Source organism: Misgurnus anguillicaudatus, chromosome 6, assembly GCF_027580225.2.
Source record: "Misgurnus anguillicaudatus chromosome 6, ASM2758022v2, whole genome shotgun sequence".
Classification (NCBI taxonomy): domain Eukaryota; kingdom Metazoa; phylum Chordata; class Actinopteri; order Cypriniformes; family Cobitidae; genus Misgurnus; species Misgurnus anguillicaudatus.
In genome coordinates this window covers 18,058,658-18,083,261 of record NC_073342.2, presented here as the reverse complement: position 1 = coordinate 18,083,261, position 24,604 = coordinate 18,058,658, and the positions used below count along the sequence as shown (strand labels likewise).

Sequence of the window (24,604 nt, the reverse complement as noted above, 5' to 3'; positions counted from 1 at the left end):
TGCGGTGACGAGATAAGCGTCTGGTCCGAACTTTACTTCCGGTTTCTGTTTGTTTAATCTGAAACTGAACTCTTAAACAAATACCTCGTCGAAAATAACAAATGTTCCTATGTAAACTGCGTGTTGTTTATTTTGCTTGTTATATAAATAAACTACTTCAACAGGACTTTGTTGTTATTTATTCTTTGCGGAGTTTACCGGAAGTTACGTGATGACCACGAAAGCCGCTTGTTTATGTTGTTACTGCTGAAACCGTCTATAAATGAGGCTCCAGATCTCCTAGTTTTCTGGGGTGTCCTCCGTAAACCCACAATAAAAAATATGGAAACATTCAAAAAAGATTTGTCCTGTTTTTTAATTCATAGATAATAACAAATAAGATTTCAATGAACTAGGAAATCTCCCCTTCTCAGTTTAAAAATCTGGTCACCTTATTCTGGGTGTTTGCTAAACTGACAAAAAATAAATGGTCAATAATGGTCCCTAGCTGTCACTGGGATGGTACCCTTTCAAAAAGTATGCATTTTTAACTAAAAAGTTAATATTAGTACCTTAGAGGTACATATTGGTACCACATGTATACATATCTGTACCTGAACGGTACATATTAGGACCTTTTGAAAGGGTACTGTAAAACTAATATTTGATGTATTAATGAGCATAAAAATACATTAAAAAAACACTTATAAGGAAAAATAACTTTTCAAAAGCTGCCACAAAAGCTTATATAAGGCGGATTAAAGACTCTACGTAACATGATATCAATGTCTTTTTCAATCACTCATCCATCTCAAACAGTTAAGAGGTGTGAGGATGGTGCATGCTGTGACCTGTCTCCTAACTGGCTCTCGATGAGGTAACATACATGTCTCTCACACCTATCAGGGCCAAATGAGAACATTAATGCGGTTCATACGGCACTCATTTCTCAGATCCGTCCAGTCTTCTGGGCGTCCATCGAAAAACTCTTCTTCAAATTCACAAGCCATCTCTAGAGAGACATGATTAAACCCTGTACCTCCGGGAAAGAAAGTGAACAAAAAAAGTCGTCCACAAAGCGGACCCATTTTATGCAACACAAAAGAAGCAGAACGCAAGGCTTTAAAGCGGGAATATACATAGCTGATTCAGTAGACTCTGAAAGGTAAGCGCCCCACATCCAGCGACCTCCTCTGGAGCAACAATACAAAAGCAATGTCCTGTGTGATTTTACAAACACTTTTTGAAACCACCTGTCTTTCAATTTTTTTCACCAAACTACTATTTACACTGAAAACCATCCTGTCGCTAAACCACATTCAGGGAGTCTGAGATTTTTCTGTGACCCTAAACAACAACCCATTGGGTGATGTGTGTTGGTTTGTCATTTAGAGTCTGGAGTTTTTAAAGGGTTTAAAATATAAAAAATAGTTAATTCTGGGTGTATTATAGATATATTTATAACTAACTTTATACATAACTATTTCTGATTATATCTATATGAGGCAACATGTGTTCCTACACATGCCATTGGCCTGCAAAACAGATAGCCACACCCCCAAAATCATGTTATTGGTTCAGCCACCTTCGCTGTTTCAAAATTATTGTAGACTTTTTTCCAAAGCCACTGACAGTGCATGCAAGTTATACATTTGATCAATATGTGTATTTAATGAGAATCGAACCCATGACATTTGTGTTGCTAACACAATGCTCTACCTGTTGAGCTAATGGCTTACAACGTTGCATATTACACTAACATAGGAAAAAGTATTTTAACATGAATAAAAAGAGTGTGGGTTCGTCTTGACGCTATACAGCATGCTAGATATCCGAAATGACTCTTAACTTCTATAACCTCTAGTTTCCCCTTAGGTCCAAGCTGGCACTACAGTCTTGGGTCTGCTATCCTATTGTGAAACACACACAGCATTTCCTATCCTTCGAGGCACACATTATGTTCACAAAAGCCCATGACTGCCTGAATGCAGATTGCCCCTGAACCAGTCTGGTATTTCTAAGTATGTAAGGGACAATGTACAGTCAGACAGTAATTATTGCAAAATAATGACATGGTGCGCTCAATGTCAAAACTGTGCTAGTTATTCAAAAATTAATCTGAAATAGAAACTTGAATTGAAATTATTTGATGGTTTAAAAAATGATGAAACTAGCACAGGTATGCAGGAAATTGTTGGCGGTCACCTATCAATTAGAGGTCAGTGACAAAAACGGTTTGGCAAGACGAGAAATTCAAAAATCTTTTTAAAAACCTTATTTTAAAAGCATGCGTCAGGTTTATTTTAATGCACATAGTGTATTTATGTTAATTTTATGTAATAAAAAATTACATTTGCACCATTTTTATGAAAGTTAAGACTGAATCGACCTGAAAATGTCAAATGGTGTAACCGCCAATTGTGCCAAAGAATGAGAAATATTAAATATTTTATCCACCTTAAAGTCATGCAAGTGTAAACATAAAATAATAATAATAATATTAAATATCATTTTATTAGTTATTTCTAAATGTAAATTTTAATGCGTTTTTGTAATATTTGTCCTGACATATGCTGAAAACAGCTCTGTTTTCTAAATAATCTTTGACAAATGATGTAAAAATGTATTTAAAAAAAATCATGTTACACTAAACTAGATGATTATATTTTATTCCACATTTTTATGAATATATTTATATTTTCATAAAAAAAAAACGAGTTACACCAATTGACACAAGCCAGTTACACCACATTAACATTTTTGCAATTACCCCCCAAATATACTGTTAAAATTAAAACAAACCAGAAATTTTAGACTTGGTCCTCAAAAAAGAACCCTGTTACATTTAATTTAACCATACGGACACAAAATAATTAACGTCATGTCATTGATCCTTATACAGTTTATGACTGACTGATCAGAATCAAACAGTAGAGCGTTGCATTAGCAGTGCGAAGGTTGTGAGATTGTATAATATAGTGAACACACATGCTGATTAAAATGTGTAGCTTTGCACTGTAAGTCTGCCAAATGCACAAATGTAAAATGTATTTCTCAAGATAAATGTTTAAATATAAACAAGTTGAGCTAAATAACAAGATAAAATTCTGTTAAGTATAATCCCCAAAAAAGTGAAACCACTGTGATTAGATCTTGTTTTCATCAAGCCCAGCGGGCGACTGTCAAATCTACTTAAGGCGTGCATTTGCTGCTAAAATTAAGTGCTAGGAAAAGCAGAGGCAAGCCCTTTCTGTCAATAAAGAGTGTGCAGTGATCATCTTAAAATGTGTGATATATGATATGGTCTCGAGACAGATTTCTGCTTTCTCTGACTCGTCTCGGACTTGTTCCTTAAAAGACTCGGTCTTGACTCGGTCTTGGACCACAAAGGGAGGAGAAGGACTCGTAATTTCAAATCGAGTCCTCGAGACCAACACATTTTTTTATGTTCATATAAAAAACCACACAACACATAACAATAATAATAAAATGCAATGTTGACGGGCATTATTTGAAAATGACATCCCATACTGCCATCAGAGCTGTTTATTTATCTCTAGAAAAATAGGCAGAAGATAATGCATTTTTTTAAATGATAGTAAAAGCATAGTTCATATTTTATGGTCTTGGTCTCGAAAATAATCTACAAAATAAAATGTAGCGTTTTTCTAAGCGGATTTAAAAGAGGAACTATATTTTATGGCGTAATAGCACTTATGGGAGTACTTCGACTCGGCGCAGTAACACCCTCCCTCTCCCATTATGAGAGTGAGAAGGGGAGCGGACTTTTCAGGCGAGTCGAAGTACTCCCAAAAGTGCTATTACGCCATAAAATATAGTTCCTCTTTTAAATCCGCTTAGAAAAGCGCTACGTTTTATTTTGTACCACCAAACTTGCTCGTATAACTACTCGTCTTAAATTGGAAAAACATTGATGTGTTTAGTCACTTCTAACTTTATCTCTGAATGGTACCATTGAATGAATGGGGCTAAGCTAAATGCTATCGAAGCGTCACAGCGCGCTCCAGCGCTTACGTGCACGCACACAGATGATAGAGGGATGTATCAACAATTCTTAGTTAAGGTAATAACATATTTTAATATTGAAAATGAGTAGACTATTCCTTTAAGGACTCTGTCTCGACTCAGATTAGCTTCCTCAAAGACTCAGTTTGGACTTGGACTCGACTGTATTTGAAAACCAACGGACTCGGTCTCGACCCTTCAAAGACTCGATCTTGACTCGGACTCGGCATAGGCGGTCTTGTCCCCATCACTAATATGTGACCCTGTACCACAAAACCATTCATAAGGGTACATTTTTTGAAATTGAGATTTATAAATCAGCTGAATAAATTTGCTTTCCAATGATGTGTGGTTTGTTAGCACAGAACAATATTTGGCGCAAGATACAACTATTTGAAAATCTAAAATCCGATGGTGCAAAAAATGTAGAAAATCACCTTTAAAGATGTCCATATGAAGCCCTTACCAAGACATATTACTAATGATAAATAGATGTTTGATTTATTTATGGTGGGGTCACATATATTTAAGTCTTGTTTCTGCAAATATTGCGGTGCAGTGACACAACAACCATAAAAATAATTTGATCATATACAACTAAGATAGCATTAAGGTGAGTAAAATATGGTCTAATTTTATTTTTTGTCTAAACTGTTCATTTAAGGATAACATAATGAAAGCCCCCCAAAAAATTATTTAAGGTTATAATATTAGTGGTAAGCCATGAGGGGAAAGTCATACGAAAAAGCTTAAAAACAAAAAATTGATTTTTACTGTACAATATAAACTCTTTGGCTCCGCTCCAACTTTAACACGTCTCCATGAATAGAAGAAGAAGCCCCTCAGGTAAACAGTGAGATGAGATCAGACGGGTCACAAGGCAAGAAACAACTACTTATTGTTTTGTTGAAAGGCGGTTGCCTTAGAGATAGCTGCTAATTAACCACACCGCTAGCAGCACAGAGCTAGAGACCCGGATCTTGACTTGTAATGTTACTGAGAAAACCCATCCTTGACCCATGCATCGCAAATAATTGCTATGGACAATGAAATAACGACGGCAAAAACGCCAGGCTCTGGAATGTCACATGGACACCATTGTGACAGGTACGCCTCTATGACCAGAGAAACCCCCCACGAACAGCAGCCAATTTATTTAAAGGGAATCTAAAATACCTTCAGGAGAAATGACTGTGACCATGGGAACAAACAGGTGTCTCTTGAGAAAGCCGCTGTTTTTGCATTCATCACTTTACAAAAGAATTCAAAGAAAGTTTTAATGCAAGGCAAGATTTTTTGTGGAAATTAACAATGAGGTCATTATTGAAAAATACGCAAAGTGTTCAGAAACAGAAATTGCGATAACTGAACACAAAACATAGCAACTTCCTAAAATGCAGTAAAACCTTATTATACTACAATAAAGAGAAAAAATCCTGCACACTATTCAAGCTTTTGGTCAGTGTTTCGTACCCATGACCTTCGTTTATGTATTTAAACATATAAATGCACGATCCACAAATTTAATCTTAATTTAAGCACAGTCCATCACTGATACATCTGATCTGATTCATTTCAGGCATTGCCGTTTTCCTACATACCTATTGATAACCATGCACACCTGTTCATTATACAGATAAGAAACAAGTACTGTAAACAAGGGGGGACAACCATCAATTGAACAATTTACAATTTTAGTGGCCACTGTACAAAAAATACCGTGATTAACCAATCAAAAACAAGTATTTCGGAAAGCCATGAAATTCCAAAATGTATACTTTCTCCATGTTTTCACATAGATCACATGCTGGTTTTCTCCATCACATATCCAGATAAGGATTGTTTGGTTACTGATTTGAATTTAATAAAAAAGCCTGGATATAATTCCAGGCAAGGCCAAGAGCATGTTCAATATCCAAAGAGAGAAAGAAGAGCAAAATTCCCTCTTTCCATGACATCACCCCAGCCGAGATTTCAGGTGGGGGGGGCGGCTGTGGGGAATTGAGGGGGAGTGGGAGCGCAGCTGGTGTCAGCCGCACGACCATCTGCTCCTAACTAATGGTTCACGCTGACTTTACAACAGAACCCAGGACAGTCTGGCCCAGCGGAGTCCCGTTTTACCAGTTTTAAAGGCCCAACGGACCTCACAGAGTCACCCTGAGGACGAAAAACAACTACCAGCTTCCCTGAGAACCTTCTGATCATAACTCTACCCGCCAAATTCAACAACCGACTCTCGATTACGCGCAGTCAAAACACAACGGTATCAGCAGTCAAAACACCTCAAACCAAGTCAAAACATTGTGACATTGATGTTGAGAAAATAGTTTGTTTTTAAATTGTGCTTAGATGTTGAAAGATCTGTTTTTATTGAAATCCTCTCACAACAGCAAAAATTTTTTAAAATCAGATCCATACAAAGTATACAAATAATGTATTCACTACAAGGTCAAAAGAAACAAATCCGATTTCACTACTTACAAAATGACTGTGAACAGTCTGTCCTATAAATCGGATTAGAAATACAAATTGGATTTACGTGCAATGTAAACAAAGCCTAAGGGCAACCGTTTCGTAGTTCATCGAAAAGTTGTTGTTTTTTTTCGGACTCACCATACATTTTCCCCTCATCCGACAGGATGATTTTCCGTCGGCCGCAGGGTGGGTAGATAGCCAAGGCCTCCTGAAAGCTCTGCTCGATATCAGGACTCCATACGCCCTCAGCGTCATTGTCCATTGGCTTATCGGCCGAGTCGCTCATTCTTTCGATATCCTCCCCGGCACTTTCGCTGCCACTCCAACTGCTGGGATCCATGGCAAAGGCTGGGACCTCCGAGCCCGGTCCTGGGGAACGCTAACCTGCAAGGATCAACCAAGGAAGGTAAATATATAGTTACAGACAGTCTCTGACAACATATCCCCCCAATAAATATGGTATTACTATGGTGCTATGTCCTTAAAACCATTGCCATTGTACTACTTTGAAATATGTATGAGTTCAGATGAAAAACTTGTAGGTGCGTCTGACATGTTTTCTTGTAAATGAGCATTTTTTATCAGGCTCTTATGTTTAGGTTGATGGCAATAAAAAGGTAAATAGTCATTAAATGAAATGCCTTATTTTCACAAATGTCCCTTCGGTCATGGTGGTACTAGCAAACAATATAAGTGTAAAAAAAATCCCTCTACGTTTCAGGCTCTTTGGTTTAGGAATGAATAATAATGATTGATGCTGAATAAATTAAATACAATAAAAATATTCTTTCATCGGATAAAAACATCAAACAGTAATATGACAGCTAAAAGATAAAAGCATGTTTGAAAGCCAATGAAGGAAATAAGAAAGTGCTTCAGTGAGCTCATTTAGGAGTGGCACTTAAACCAAACCAGCTGCTATCTTACACACTTGCGATCTGCCAATGATTAAGTTCGATTGTGGCAGATATTTGCTGAATGACAAATTTTCATCCCACAACTTAACAGAGAGTGATTAAGCCAAATCATACGTAACGCTCCTCCAAGTCACCGCTTTTATCATCAGCGCTGCACGACCACAACGTTTAAAGTTAAAGGGAACTGCTTGTGAAATATCTGTGGTTAATCACGATCCCTTTATAAACACCACACTGCTAATCAGAGGATAAAGTGCAAAGATCTGGCAGAAAATCACCTTTATGTGCAGCCAAGTGCTCATGTAAACAACCAAGTGCAGTATGAAATCTAACATGTGTGCATGCGACTTTGAAATATACTAAAGAGGCGTAAAAATCATACTAAAGTCTAAAACCAGACCCATTGAAAATGACTGTTAATTACAAAATCTGTGATTTTAAGTCTCGTCTGGCCTGGCAGCCATGCGTGGAGGGGAAATGCTCAGTAAAAACAGTGCTGCCTATTGTGGAAGTACCACCATGTGTTTCCTGTCAAATTTGAGCAGGCTACACTTCACAGTTTGTTCAATTGTGGGTGTGTGCGAGACAGAGAAAGAGAGAGAGAGAGATTGAGAGAGAGATGAGCTGTATGTGTTTGTGTCACAGCATTACTGCCTGTACACATAAGTTTAGTGAAATTTCCGCGGAAAAATCAAAAAAAGTCTGCAGATTCCGACAGGACCTGGCTATAGGTTAGGTACACTGAAAAAAAGTATTTATTCAATTTACTCAATTTTGTGGATTTCCTCAAGTGGTGGCAATCAATTTATTTAAGCTACATTTAAACAAAAATAGGAAAAAAGTAGAAATACAAAACAAAACAAAAAACTTTTGTTTAAATGTAGCTTAAATAAATTGATTGCAACCACTTACCTTTAAAAATTGAGTAAATTGAATGAATCATTTTTTCAGTGTATACAAAATTGTGTCCAGAACTGAATTCCCTTTGAGGCTATCTTAGGAAATCCCATTGGAAATTTACAAGTAAAAGAAATACTGTATATTGTAAGAAAATGAACAAGGGTTTTAGAGTTAGGATCGGGATCAGGATTGCAAAATTCTGGAATTTTTTAAAACTTTCCATTAAAATAACCCTGGAATATATGGGAATAGGGTATATGTCGAACGGCACGTGACCAAACCCGGAAAACAGGGTTGATCACTTCCGGTTGCCAGTATGTGCTATCGTAGCTTGTTATTGTTATTCGTAGTATTATTGTTTTATGTTTTTTTTTTAAATAATCGATGTCCAGTGGATATGCTCATTAACATCTTAAACCCAGTAAAAAAAAATTACTAGCTTTTTTAATACTTTATAGCTATTGACAAAAAAAAATTCTCGCATACATTCAGATAATAGAATAAAATAAAACATAACACAAATAATAATACTACGAATAACAAGCTACGATAGCACATACTGGAAGCGACCGACCCTGTTTTTCGGTTTGGTCACCTGGGTCCTCATTTATAAAGCGTGCGTACGCAAAAATTCACGGCCATATTTCTAAAAACTGTCGTTGATGTGGAAAAGTGCTTAGCGCCAAGTCAGGGTCTGAGCAGATGTACGCACTTTTGCTTGTCTGATTGCTGCAGGTTTTTGGAAATATAAGCCATTCTTGCCGCTCGAAAAAGGGTTTAAAACATTGACAAGCGCTCTTTTATATGTCAATGACATTAATTAGCCAGCATTTAAAGGCAGAGATCTGAAACTGCTCAGCTGCGCACAAGTTCAAGATTATTTGTGATTGATCAATTTCACATCTGAAAGAAAGGGGTACCCGCGTTTTCTGTGCGTACGTTCGGTTTATGAATCACACGTACGCATTTTTGATAAATGATCGTAAGATATAAAGTAGGAGGGTTTCTACGCAGCTTTTTATAAATGAGGCCCCTGATGTTCGACAATACTTGGGTGGCACAAGGATGAAAATGAGTCAGATGTCGAGGAAGCGAATGTTTGTATGTGATACAGTTTGTATAAATTATCAAAAATTTACAAATAATTTCCTCTCCTTAAATTTCCAACGTGGAATATTTCCAAAATTCTGAGCTTTGCAACCCTAATCAAGATCGAATTTGCACAAAAAAAGTTATTTCACAAAATAATATAAAAGACTTAAAGACTGAGTTTGCTCAGAGTTTGCATTAGAAGAGTTTAAGTCTTAAAGGAAAACACCACCGTTTTTCAGTATTTTACTATGTTCTTACCTCAACTTAGACAAATTAATACATCCCTATCTTTTTTCAATGCTTGCATTTTATCTTTGTACAGCGCGTTGTGAATGTGTTATCATTTAGCCTAGCCCCATTCATTCCTTAGGATCCAAACAGGGATGAATTTAAAAGCCACCAAACACTTCCATGTTTTCCCTATTTAAAGACTGTTACATGAGTAGTTACACAAGTAAGTATGGTGGCACAAAATAAAACTTTTGTTTGGAGCCATAGGATTGAATGGGGCTAGGCTAAATGCTAACACATTCAATAAGCGCTGTACAAAGATTAAAAGTGCACCTACTGAGAAAAGATAGGTATGTATTAATTCATCTAAGTTAACTCTTTCCCCGCCATTGACGAGATATCTCGTCAATCAAGAGAAAACGCTTCCCCGCCAATGACGAGTATTTCCGTCTTTATGCAATACCGCTATTATCCACTTTGTCCAATTGTTTTCTAAACACATCCTATATGTACTTACGGTACATATTTTAATGCTAGTAAGCACTATAAACATACTTTCACAACAGTTCAAAGTCATGAAATGTAGAAAAGATCTGCTTATCAAAATTTTCAATAACCGCATGTTTTAATTTTTAGCGTAGGTGGGTGATCATTTTAATTCATCTCTCAGGCGACACACTCTCAAGATGGATTATGAGATTTATAGGGGTGCAGGGAAGCAATGCACATGTCCAAAAACAGGGTTTTGGGGTTGTAAGCAGCATTTTGCAGATTTCTATCGCTGCAGTTAAAATGCACAGTATAAATCCAGTTATTTGTATGGCGCGCACTTACACTTTACCACAAAAGACATAATGAGTCGCTAATTTGATTAAACTATTTGTTTTACATTGACCCCAGCATTGGGTTGTTTGTATAGTAGTGGGTGCACACATTAAATTTATTCTGTTAATGGGATAGTTCGCCTTAAAATGAAAATTCTGTCACAAAACATGAACACAAAAGAAGATATTTTAAGAAATAATGGTAAACCCACAGCAGATAGTGACCATTGACTTCCATAGTAGGAAAAAAATATTTTGTAAGTATTGTGATAAATGATGAAGAAAATATTTTGCTAAATGATGGTAAGCACACAGTTTACATTACCCATTAAATTCCATCATATTTTTTATTCCTACTATGGAAGTTAATGGTCACTATCTGCTGTGTGTTTACCATCATTTCTCAAAATATCTTCTTTTCTGTTCATCAGAAAAAAGAAATTCATACAGGTTTAGAACAACACAAGGATGAGTAAATCATTACAGAATTTACATTTTAAGGTGAACTATCCCTTTAAGAAAATATTTAGTCTGCGTATCCCCATTGTCACCTTTTTAGGAGATTTCAGTTTGTGAATTACATATAGCTAATGTAATTCGTTATATATATATATATAAGCATAATAGAAGTCTATGACATTCCCATTTAGAAAGCTGAATAAATGTGTGTGTACTGGGTGGGTGGGTCTCTCACTAACACTGCAGTGATAACTAACTGTTTTTATGCAGTCAATGCTGACATTGCAAAACCTCACTGATACTGCTGAGAGAGTGATAAAACATTTTGCATGCTGCAAACTGCTAAATGGTTTGGCTCTTGAACATAATCTTCCTGACTTAGAGATGAACTCAACTGTAATGACTTCCAGCACAGTCATGTGTGCGCTTTTGGCTTCGGCCACAATTACAATGCAATCTGTAGTTTTCCACTTAATGCACATCATGGAAACATTTACAGAACGCTGTATCTGTCTGTTCGCGGCACTACTTTTTGCTTCAAATCAGGGCCATTTTTCATGTTTTAGTTAAGCAGATTGTAACGCTTTGCTTGCATAATGAAATTGCAGATCCGAATGGGTTGTCTTGCATGCAGATACTCACTCTTAACAGCCAATCAAAGCAAAAGAGGTTGCTATACTTACATATATGCTAATATCTTGAAAATCTGAGAAATTCAGCATCAGTTTTTAATTAACATAAACAAAAGCAGGCTGGTGGTTTGGACTGGAGAAGATTAAAGAGAGCCTAAGTGTGATTTAATCAAAGAGAGAGAGAGAGTAAGGAGAGAGAGAGAGAGAGAGAGAGAGAGAGAGAGAGAGAGAGAGAGAGAGAGAGAGAGAGAGAGAGAGAGACATGGCCCTCAGCACACCACATCCTTTCTATAATTTATAGGACTTAATACTTCAAAGAGAAGGAAAGTGAGAAAGATCATTCAAGGATAGACAGACAGACAGATAAAGATACACAGACAGACAGACACTTCACACTTCAAAAAGTAAACAACTCAGTGAGAAAGATCATTCAAAGACAGATGGATGGATAGACGTAGAAGGATGGATGGATGGATGGATGGATGTGCACACCATGCATCAGCAAGCCAAACGTTCTCTCATGGCCGGCCACATCGCCATGCAAAACCAATGAAATTTGCACAAGTCAGTTTTGGATGTCTTGACAAATCTCAGTGTTTCGTTATGTATGCACATGTAACCAGCCCATAATCCCTCGCTGTGCGGCGTGTAGGCAGTCTGTCCGCTCCGGTGCTTCTGCTCTCGCAAAGTGGTCGTGAAAGCCAAGATGTTGTGACTGCTGCAATATGGCAGTGCTTGATGCTGGAGAGAGAAGTGCTTGCGCTGGGGCATCGGTGGCAGATGGAGGGCCGAGATTAGTCATGCAACAATGTAGTGTGGTCACACTTACAATACACTTCACCCTCCAGGCAGCCTCAGCCGGCCAAACAAGAGGCATGGGTGCGATTCCACACTAACTGGAAGGCACACATCCACTACGGGCAGCTGTCTCACTCCCTCTGGTCTACAGTTACTGCCAATGGATGAGGGTATCTCAAAGTAGATTTGTGTATGCTGTGTCTGTCCACATCCACGGGCAAGAATACTGTGAAAGAGCCAGCTTGATGTAATTAAATGTAATGATATGTATATGGCAAGTGACAGTATCTGTGTCCGGTCCAGTGTTTGTGATAATAACTTTCCAACATGTGTCGCCCAGCCTGTGAATACCCAACTAAAGTCATTTTTTTAATTGATTTACTATTGTTTATATAAAGTCGTCATAGAACATTCTGTGAAAATATAACCTTGATATCTTTAATAAAGGCCCCGAAGATCAAGTGAAATCAAACTTTGATTCTTATGCTACGTACACACCAAACACGGGGCATCGCGTTACTCGCTCTAGATTACTCACGAGATTTAACAAATCATGCAAATTTTTCGCTCGAGTTGAATATTTTCAACTTGGGTGAACGCGCGTTTGAGGGTAAAATGCGCCGCCCATATCGCGTCATTCGCATTGCCCCACGCGAGGACGTGTCTGAATGCATCTTTGCATTGACTTTGTATGTAATCTACTCGCGCAAATCGTTGAACTCGCATCTAGTGTGAACTAAAGTTCATAACACTTTATGGATTTCATAGGCTGGGTCACGAAAGTGTACATAAATTCAAATCAGAATCCAAATGCTTGAGACAACATTTTTTAAATTAGCTAAATAGAAAATTAGCTTAGGATTCTGAAAGCATTGAAAAGAAACAAAAAAATTTTTTTACATTTGGCACCATTTCGCACTACTTCTAGTTCAATAAAGTACAAGGCTGTGTATCGACAAGAATCTCGCTAAGCGATACGTATCGCAATGCATGGGTTTCGATGCAATATGTACATTGCAATACTGTAAAGCGAGGTGATTTAATGGGATATTTACTATTTTAGGAATATAATAGGATATCATTTTAGGAAAGCTGTCATTGAGAACACACCACCATATGCAAACCCTAGCAAAAATAAAAAATTGTGGCGAGCTGCCACGAATCCAGTTTGATTTGATTTTTAATGGGGACATTTCACAATACTTTTTTTAGATTTAAAATTAATCTTTGATGTCTTGTTGAGTGCATATGGGAAGTTTTGGCTCAAAATACCATACAGATTTTATTATAGCATGTTAAAATTGCCATTTTTAGGTGTGAGCAAAAATGTGCCGTTTTTGGGTGTGTCCCTTAAAATGCAAATGAGCTGATCTCTGCACTAAATGGCAGTGCCCTGGTTGGATAGTGCAGCTTAAGGGGCGGTATTATCCCCTTCTGACATCACAAGGGGAGCCAACTTTCTTGCAGAGAATGATTTACCTAAACTAAGTTACTGGGTTGATCTTTTACACATTTTTTAGGTTGATAAAAGCACAATTATATTTAAACATGGAAAATCTGATTTTCACTTCATGTCCCCTTGATTGATTTAGCAATTATATTCACATTTTCTTACACACCTTACAAACAAATAAGCTAATTTATGTCACTGACCATGTAAGATTTCCTTGTTGATCCTTGATTTTTGTACACACATTTACACATATTTGCATGATTACAACATTTAAATTATCATAAATCGAATAACTGCAAACTCTGTAACCTTTAGTACCTAAACAAATTTCACAACTGCATGCACACGTAAAAATAATACTGCATTAATCTCATATATTTAAAGTTAAACAATGTCAAAATCATAAAAATCATCAAACAAACAAAACGGCTTGTTCCAAAACAACTACACAAAAAATGTTGTAATGCCAATCCTCTGTATGCTCCATTCAATCAAATGAAACGAATCCCCCCACATGGTCGCATTAACCCTCGTAAGCTCATTCCATTCTCATAACACGAGATACATAAGACACAATGGAGGAGGCTTATTAAGTTATTAAGTGAAGGCATAATGAACGAAGGGTTTTCATATATCCAGTGTCTGTAAGCGATCTATCTCGGAGCTTTTCTCCAGCGTTTCAAGCCGTGACACGAGATGCACGCACAATGCTATTAGTCTCTATATTACTCTGTCATCAGGCAGGAAATTCAATTAAGGATGACCTAAAAATCTCTTCTTTCACTGTTTCTCTGAGATACACAGGCTTTAGCATTTCAATGGCATGTGTTGTATTGCGGCCAGCACATCCTGTATTGCGATTGTCTGTGTAGTATTTGCTTAGATAAAACCATGTCCTTTTATTTCTGTGGAGGAACCACGCCAGAAAATCCTTAAAGCCTTAGAGTCTGAACAGCATTATCCGAGGAAGACATCTTCAAGATGCAAGAGAAGCATGAAGGGTGCTTAAGAAAGGGCGGCGATCTATTCACTGAAAGCTGCACAAAAAAGCCTTTAATCAGAAAAATTGTTCTCAACCTTGTAATGCGTTTTCACCGCCCTCAGCTCTATAACCAGAGCGTACTTAAAATTAATGATTTGTCACAGTTATGATTAAAGCATGGGGCTCACAAAAAGATATGAAGTAGACTACAGAAAAAAAACATCCATTAGAAGACATTTCGCAAGTTATCTAAAGGACAGAACCTGCAAACTTAAGGGATGGTGGCACAGAAAAAACTACCTTGATGGTAATCGCTGCTTTAAATGTATTTTTGGAGGTCATTTAAACCTGCGTATATCCCAGCAAACACTACGAATTGCACCACACAGATTCCTAAGGGTGCTGGGCATGTCCTGTAAACGCTGTCATTGTTGCTTTTTCGCTGGCTAAGTAATCCTCTCAGATAAGCGCCGATGACCCAAAATTAATGACTTACTTCTGGTAAGATGGTGCCATAGATAGAGAAAGTTGCTTCATGAAAGAGATTTGCATAATAGTTAAAATATGTTTGTACATTTTTGTGTACGTGAATGTATGCAAAGTATAGTTTATTTGAGTCATACGTGTACATTCGACACATGCGCTTTCCGACAAAATGCAATGGGCTCCATTCTACATTCTCCTATTGATGCATACGCGACCTACACGTACAATGGTGGTGATCGTACAGTACGCACGCACTCTTCCGATGACCACAATTGCGTCATGCGCATTGTACACGACCATTGCGTACACTGACTCTACATGTAAAAAAATGGGTTATACTTCGGCCTTTAGACCACAAGTTTTAAAGGGTTAGTTCACCCAAAAATGAAAATAATGTCATTAATGAATCCCCCTCATGTCGTTCCAAACTCATAAGACCTCCGTTCCTATCCCTTTAAGGCATTGAGGAGCATACTACGATTTAAAAAAGTGGTCCATTTTCCAACATCCATGTTGGGGAAATCCTTTCACCCTTCTAACAGTTTACCTAAAAGCTAGCTGGTTGATAGGAATGTTGACAAAATCCCCTTATAAGCCTTAACCCTGCATCTAACCCTGAATGTGCCTAAATGTACAATTTCATAGGGCACTTAAAGTATTTTGAGACCATCTGGGAGCAGACCGGCTTCCTCTAGGAGTTGTGGTGGTCTGTAATAACTCCACAAGCTCTATTCTTCTAAAGTTGGCTATTTTTCGCTGAGTCAGACCCTGCTATTATCCAATGTCTTCCTGGGGTGTCACTCTCCCCATGCCGTCCTACAATGCCTCCTCCAGGAAATGGAAGAGACGACGTGTTCAAATAAGTGTGAGCTCCCGAGAAGCATGACTAGTGTTTGCTCATAACCTTTCCTGACCATCCAGCAGGGGACAAATATATTTACACCAAAGGGGGGCCATGAACTGTGGTCACCTACTGATAGCTTCTCTTAGGGTACATAGATGGTTCGAAGAAAGTCTTTTCAAAACTCACGGTACATTTGATCACACTGTATCAAAACACAATTGCTCGGCTTTTCTTGACATCTCCTGAAATCCATCTAGGACACAGCGGTATCTTTTGTAATCTACCATCCCATTGGGAATAGAAATGTTTTGGGCTTTCTTGTTCAAGTGCATGGCATACACTTACTATTAACTACCACCAAAAGAATATGCATTGTAAAAATGTGTAATGATAATGTTACATATCTCATGTTAAAATGTTATTGAGACACATCTGAAAGGAGTAAACTGAAAAAGATGTGTAATAACAGTTAACGAATGCTGGACAGGAGGTGAATAATGGACTTTTAACTGGAAGTCAGGGCATTGTGTCTGTATCAGGAACTGACTCATTTAGAAACTGATTTTAACTCCTTAAGTTGTTTTTGTGGCATCTCTTCTGAGCTAAGGGAACATTAAAGTCTACAGAAAATCTACAAATAACACATATAAAGATGAAACATTACCTACATAAAGGAGATCACATCATTTTTAACCAGTCTTATATCTCATGGGAATTAATAACTATTTTACGAGGTGGCTGATTCGTATGAATTCGTACAATTATAATAATAAAAAAATGAAGCCCCGCCCCTAAACCCAACGTCAATGAGGCGAAAGCAGAGGTCTTATTTATAAAATGCTGCATAGAAACCACCGTACATTTGATCTTACGATAAAAAAAAATGCGAACTTACGCACAGTAAATGCGCGTACCCCTTTCTTTCAGATGTGAAATTTATAAATCGCAAATGATCTTGAACTTGTGCCCAGCTGAGCAGTTTCAGCTCTCCGCCTTAAAGCGATGCCTAATAAGTGACATAGATATATAAATGAGCGCTTGTCAATGTTTAAACCCAATTTCGAGCAGCAAGAACGGCTTATATTGCCAAAAACCCGCACCAATCTGCTCAGACCCTGACGTGGCGCTAAGCACTTTTTCACGTCAAAGACAGTTTTTATAAATATGGACTTTGCCGTGGATTTTCCGTACACACACTTTACAATCAAATCTGTGTGTATGCACGCTTTCTAAATGAAGCCACTGATCTCACTAAAATGTACGAATGCCAGTGTACAAATTAATACGAATTAGCTGCCTTGGAAATTAAATACAAATTGCTGTGAGATTGTAATGGTTGTTCTTACATAAAGCAGATTGCCTCATTTTTAACCAGCTTGATCTCACAGGAAATCGTAAGTACTTCACGAAGTGTTTAATATCTACGAATTCGTAAAATGTGAATTGCAAGAAAATGTATAATTTTGAATCCACACCCAGTGTTGTTCTTACCCACATAAAGGAAATCGCAAAATTTTTAACGGGCCTGATCTTACGGGATTTCTTAACTATTTTTATGATGTGGCTAAATCGTAAGAATCTGTATAATATATAGCGTACAAAAATGCATGATTTTTAGGAAAAAGATATAATAAGGCATCACAGCTAAACCGAACATCACTAAGGCGAAAGCGAATCTTACTTAAACATACAAATTAGCCACCTTGTAAATTAGTTACAAACTGCTGTGAGATTGTGATGGTTGATGTTACCTACATAAAGAAAATTGCCTCATTTTTAACCGCTTGATCTCAATTTGTTACTACTTTACGAAGTTTTTAATTGGTACAAAGTGAATTGTACAAAAATGTATGACTTCTTTAAGAGCCCCACCTCTAGACCCAACAACAATGGGGTGAAAGCAGATTTTGCTAAAACATTTTTTGGCAACTGTCCAATGATCTGACATCATGTCACCAATTTAAACATCTATCATTAAAAACTACTTACAAAGTAAAATTTCAGTCTTTCCTTCCTTGTTTTACTTTCAATTCACATTATTTACTTTGAATTTCTTTAAAAAAAAAACCTTTCACAAGTCAAGTCCAGAACAGCCACATTTACAAAGGCTGGCCCGTAATCAGCCACTAGCAGACTGTTGACGTCAGTGGCACAGCTCCAGTGAGGGTCTATCACACACTCCCTGGCTGTCTTTGGTCTCGTCGAGTGGTGGGCTGTGCGGAGAGAGCGGTCCTTTTGTGACCACAGAGTTTACCTCAGGGCACGGCGTGGGCCTCCTGCCGCCCCAGGCCACTGAGGACACCCTATTGTTCCTGTGTTCCCCGAACAAAGCCGGCCACCAGTGCCCCTGATACACACGATCCCACTGAGCTATTGTTGAACTGACAAACTCTCAACCCAAATTTCATTACATATGAATTTTCTTTTGTCGCCACTTCAGGCTTCCCTCCCGCGTTTTGCTCCGACAAATGTTTTCGGGTTTCTTTTATACTCCCCACCCCCCCTTCCAGTAAGCACACAGGACTTGTGACTGTGCATGCCAAAAAAATGGACATATGTGTCTTACAAGGACAACATTGTTATTGGTCTGTTAAATGCAATCTGCATTGCACGTCCTTTCTCGCATGTAAAAATCTCTTTTTCGATCAGCACATAGTATGCATGTCATCACTTCTTACGGAGCAGATCCTCAACACCTGTTGCTGAAATACTCACAGTGTACGTGTGACTAAAACATCTGTGCGTCTCAAAAAGAGTCATTCAAATACTCTGCAAGGACATTTAGCAAAATCTGAAATATTGTTCTTTTTTTTAAAAAAAAAAAGCAACTTATTTTAATTATAAAATTTTATTTTTATTTACATTTGAATTATAACGTATAAAATCGTGGAGGTTACACACCGCTGTGAACCAATGGATACTACAGATAAAAAAGTACAAAAAAAGAAATCTTCATTCACTGGAATATAATCTGAATTATATTGCATTATATATAAATTATATAACGCTATATAATCACACCAAGACTTTTTAAGATGCTTTTTTGCTTTTTATTATTTCAGATTATATTAGTATATTCTTGTCTATGTGCGTTTGAAGATTTATAAAATTAAAAAGGAAAAAAAGGAAAAATTGTAATTTACTTTTAAAACTATGAAAACATTAATTCTGTGTACTTTCTCCACTACCTCTCTGACAACTCAACTTACTCAATCGCCCTCTTTGCATAAAAAGACAAGAGAACAGGACAAAATACAACATAATGGTGTTGATAAGCTAAATTACCAGATAACATCGAAGCACACACGAGCCATATGGTGCCTCCACCGCTATCGCCTGTTGCTGGCATAACAATAGGGCTGGCTAGACGGTGAGTGGCAGCAACAGTCAAACAAATGGTTGTTCCTCTGAATTAGCCGAGCGGCAGAATGAATACACAGTTTAGCATCTTTCAGCCTACAGGTGCGCTTAAGTGGCAAACCAGATGTCAGCATGTGAGCGGGACTGTTTGTGGAGTAATTCAGGCGAGCCCCTGCTTCAATAACAGCAGGAACAATGAAGGGCCCGTCCCCCATTTTCCCACAATTCTGTGCTCCCGGAGGAAGCTGTGTTTAGTGATTTTGCCACATTGTTTTTTTATTCTACTTCCCTGACAAAGTTTATATTATTTAAAAAATATGATTAATATTATTAAATAAAAAATGCAGCCAAAAAACTATATTAAGTTTATTCATTAAGTTTAACTTAATGACGTTTTAATTAAAACGCATTAAAAATACTATAGTGTACTATAATACTTACAATAGTAAATTGCAGTACACTGCTGTATATTTAAGTAATAATACTATACTACAGTATAATTACTATAGTATACTCTAGTATGTTGCAGCATTAACTATAGTAAACTGATAAACTGAAACAAATACTGTGGTATACTTTAAGTAAAGTACAGTATAGTAGTATCCTACAGTATTTTTCCATGTGGTGGGCATCTATGAGACATAGTATTTCAATTTCAAAAGAGTGCAGCTACTTTGTTTACATAAGTTAAATAGAAAGGCAAAGTCAAAACAACAATACAATGGCGTGGGGGGAGCGACCTCCCCTGAGACAACAAACTCCTGTCACATACTGCTTGGGGGGACAACAAACGACAAAAACCCAGTGACTTCGCCCTAAAAGTAATATAACTACTCCAGTATAAAGTATACACGCGAGATACACGTGTTTAAATTCGAATTAAACGGTAAGAAGCAAATAAAGTGTAAACTGAAAATGTTAAAATAACTTCGCTGTCACGTAAACCACTTAGCTGGATTGTATTGCTTATCTTAAAAAATATATATAATAATAATAATCGTGCGTAAATATAAAAGAATATGATACACAGAGTCCTATAATTTTAGATTTGACCGTTAAAAAACGCACTTATGATGCACAAAAAGTAAAGAGACGCAGAAAAGCGACTAATTTTAGTCGCTTTCAAACATAGAGATTAATTATTAACAGGGACTGGACCATGGACTTTCTCCCTAATCCTTTATTTATGTACACAAAACTAGAAACTGGTTTCTTAAGAAAGCACCTAAGAGAATATGATGTCAACCAAATCATGAAACTAAACAACCGCCGGTATATAAGTCACTGAGGTCAAGTAAATCAATAACACTGATTCAATCGTATTACAAACATGAATCAGAACATTGCAGGCATGACTCGTGGTAATAAATATTCAAGTAAATATGACTAGTGACTTACAGTTACAGCGAGATTGTGGTGAAGCAGCTGGCACGGGTCGCAGGAAAATCCACAAGTGATGAAAATCTCCGCTGGTGTTTGGACAATCTACGAACAAATATATATGAATCTTTACTCAGAATTGCCTATTTTCACAAAAATATAAGATAAAGAACGAAGGTTTGATTTGGCGTTTTCTTTCGCTTTTCCATAAGAAGATTATTACGCTCGTGTCACTTTTTAAACTGGGAAAAAGACCGCTTTTAGTCTAACGTTAGTAAGTGAGCCCTTGCTAGTGTCAGTCTCTGGCCTCAGTGCGTAATACATTTACAGAACTGGTATTAAAAAAGAAATGTATATTTTTAGCATTTAAAACTATGTTACAGGAACCCTAAATAGCCGCTATAACTTAACGCTGCTGACAACTTCGTATAAAGCGCAAACTTACCTCAGTCTTTCAAACGCGCGTGAAGCTCGCGATCTGATCGGGCACACGCACGGATTTATTTCCAGCTGGTCGCGTTTTTCCTTCTCGTGCGAGCGCAAGAGCGCGACAATCCCGCGTATCTAACAGCGATGTGAAGTATGCGCGGAATGAGGACAAGAATGAAATGAACGCAAAGAACTGAGTTTGCATTGGGGGCGGGGTCCGAGTGACGTCGCCGCAGAACTCCCGGCCGATGGGAGGGGCCGCGAGTGAGTGCGTGACCTCACTTGGAAAAGTTGGATTTAAGAATTTATTAAATTCGTGTGTAATTGAGCACATGTAGGTGTCCTCAAAGCTCAGAACGCCTTGCCTCAGTTGTGTTTTAGACACACCCACGAACATATAAACAAACACAGCCCCCTATGCTTGCCCTGGGGTCCAAAAGTTGTTTTTATAGCTACTAAAAGGCAGTAAATTATAGAGCTATTACATTTTTTTACATTACAGTATTTCCCCAAAATAAGCACCTAACAGTGCATTCAGTCTATACTGTACATTTTATTAGTGTGTGCATGACCTGGGATCGAACCCATGACCTTTGCTAAACGTTGCTAACACCTCTGCCAATTGAGGAAGACCATATAACTGTTCAATACATTATAACTGGGTTATAATAAAGACATATGGCTTACTTAGATTAAATTTACCTGTTAGGAAACATTACAGGATAAATAAATAAGTTTAACTAAAATACAAAACGACAATTTATGCCCCTAAAATCTGACATAATGGTTTCCAATAGGACCCACAAAAGGGTTACCTAGTTGAATGTTCAGCCATTATATGAACCATTGCCATCTTGTGGTAAGAACAAACTAAAACTGTTCTGTTAGTTTAATATGATAAACAGACACATATAAAAAATATGCTTATAAAGATCTCAAGTTAGCAGCCTGTTAAACAGCCACATAATTAATACAGCCTGTATGGCATCAAATTGGTGGGTGTTTAAACACAATACCAAAACGTTGAAAGAAAAACAGCTTTATGTTATATCAATAACACTAAGAGGAAGATGATGTCATTTGCATCAGAAAGCAATTAGCAAAGATTTCTACACGACAAGCACATCCGGCAAGTACAGAGTTCAGTAAAAGTGAACAGAAGGAGAAATGTGTAAAAATCCTTGAAAATCAATAAGTGCTTTTACGCAGGGAGAGAGCAGGAAAGGAATGAAGGGGTGTAATTAAATGGTCATATAATTGGATCTGGAGAACAAGCAATGAAGCGGCTTGTTAACTTGTTACTGTTACCCGTGAGAGCAAGCCAGCGTGCCTAAGCTCGCCATTAGCAGAATGTTGTTCTCACGTCACTGTAAAAAAATTGTCAACAAATCTATGAACAATTGATGTTTTTTTCACTGTCTTTGACCTCTCTGTAGTTATTACTTGATGAATAGCATTCCCAGAAAAATTGCACAAGGACTTCTCTGTCACCGTGATTTAATTGCCTCCCTATATCACTGTAAAAAACTGCAATACGACTTTTATCTTGACTAGAGATGAGTTGCTGTAACTTATAAAATAAAGTTGAATGAGCTTAACTTATAGTCTATAGGGAAGCAATCAAATCACAGTGAAGAAGTCCCTGTGCAATATCTTAGGAATGCCACTCATCAAGTAACGACCACAGAAGGGTCAAACACAGTAAAAAAAAAAATCATAGATTACTTGACAAGAATTAAAAACGTCTGTATGGATCAAACAAGAATGTATAAATGAAACTACTTTCAATCGCTCTTTCGCAGATTGGATGTCATGTTTTCCTGTAACTGTTTTATAAATGGAGGTTGACATTGAGGTTGATGTTCAAGATAAATGGGTCTTTGCCTTTGATGTTCAATTGCCGTTTGAGCTGCTGTAATTCTTATAATCCACATGCTGAGGGTGGAGGACCGAACCAAACCTCTTTATGAGGACATCAGAGAGGATGGACGGATAAAGATTTGAAACCCAAATACAGGAGAACCTGTAATTTACTTATAACTTTGTCATGTCTTATCTTCAAAAGCAGTGCTTCCCAAAATTTTCCACATATACGACAATCTGTGCCCCCCCAACCCCTCATATTTTATATGAGAGAATATCTGAACTCCCTCTTTGTATTGTAAGTGTATTAACAAGAATAATTCAAGCCAAAATGCATGGGCTTGAACCTAATAGATGAAAATAAATAAATAACTAAATAAATAAATAAATAAATGAGGCGATGTGACAAAGAGAGAGAGAGAATGAGAAAGAACAATGTTATGAAAAGCGGACAAAATAATTGCAACCTAATTGTAGCCACGGTGTAATTCAGGACATTACATAAAGGTCAGTCAATTACTTTGTTTTCTTCCATAATTTCTCCCACTGATTACACAAATAACCTCAGGGATTTTAATATCCACGCTTTTGGGAAAACATGAAGTCAGAATATGTTAAGAGTTGAAGTAATATAACCTTGCCCTTCTAATGCTTTCCTTCATTATTCGAAAACAAACAGAGAAATATTAAATTCAATATTCACTTGGTTTCTTTAGTAGCCTACTGTACTGTATATCCTCAGGATAAAAGACAAATGCATGTTTAGGGTCACATAGATTGTGACAATTTCTATTGAAACACAGATATGCTATTTGAAATGACAGACAGTGTTGCCAAGTCTGTGATATTCCCGAATTGGGCTACTTTTAAGCTGTTGTCGTGCGTTTCTTGTCCACGGATCCGAGGATTTTGTTCATCAGCCGACCATTTTAAAACAAACTGCGTTTATGACTGCTATGAACAATTATTTTTAAGTATAAATTGTGTGCAATGCATAAGTGACTGTAAAATATGTATTTTAGGTATAGTAGTGCCATGAGTTTTGGCATTTGGGCTAGGGTCATTGGGGTAGTTTTGATTGTGGTTTGGAAACAGACAGAACAGGTTTTAAAATCTCATTTACATTTAAGGAGGGACCCAATCCAGAATATCAATGACACTTCAGGGCGGACACTTAAAGAAACTACATGGAAATGCCCCAGAAACTCCTACAAAATGCATAGCAATACACTACAAAACCACACATTATATTCTAGCATGGACTTAGCAGAATATTTTTTCATGTAAAAATGCATAGTGTTATAAACATTTAAATTGTTCAATCTGGTGCCAAAGCCATTTTTGAAAAAAAAACAACTAAAAAATGAATTCAGTTCATTGTGCACTTCTCTCCTTTTATTTCTGCACAGCACGGGATTACAAATGTTTCATATCAAAGACGTTATATTTTTATGTTTCTGTTATTTGTAGTTAA

The 24,604-nt window shown here is 37.3% G+C and overlaps 1 protein-coding gene across 1 annotated transcript in view; it reads right to left on the bottom strand.

The window, feature by feature from the left end:
• Positions 1–21,476, bottom strand: part of tead1a (TEA domain family member 1a) — a 46,213-nt gene extending 24,737 nt beyond the window's left edge. Inside the window, exons 1-3 of the mRNA XM_055192642.2 lie at positions 21,284–21,476; positions 20,857–20,943; positions 6,619–6,864 (exon numbers count right to left, since the gene is read on the bottom strand). Of these exons, the coding sequence (XP_055048617.1) occupies positions 6,619–6,820 (202 nt within the window). The 5' untranslated portion in view covers positions 6,821–6,864; positions 20,857–20,943; positions 21,284–21,476. The remainder of the gene's footprint in view (positions 1–6,618; positions 6,865–20,856; positions 20,944–21,283) is intronic.
• Between the last annotated feature and the right edge of the window lie 3,128 nt (positions 21,477–24,604).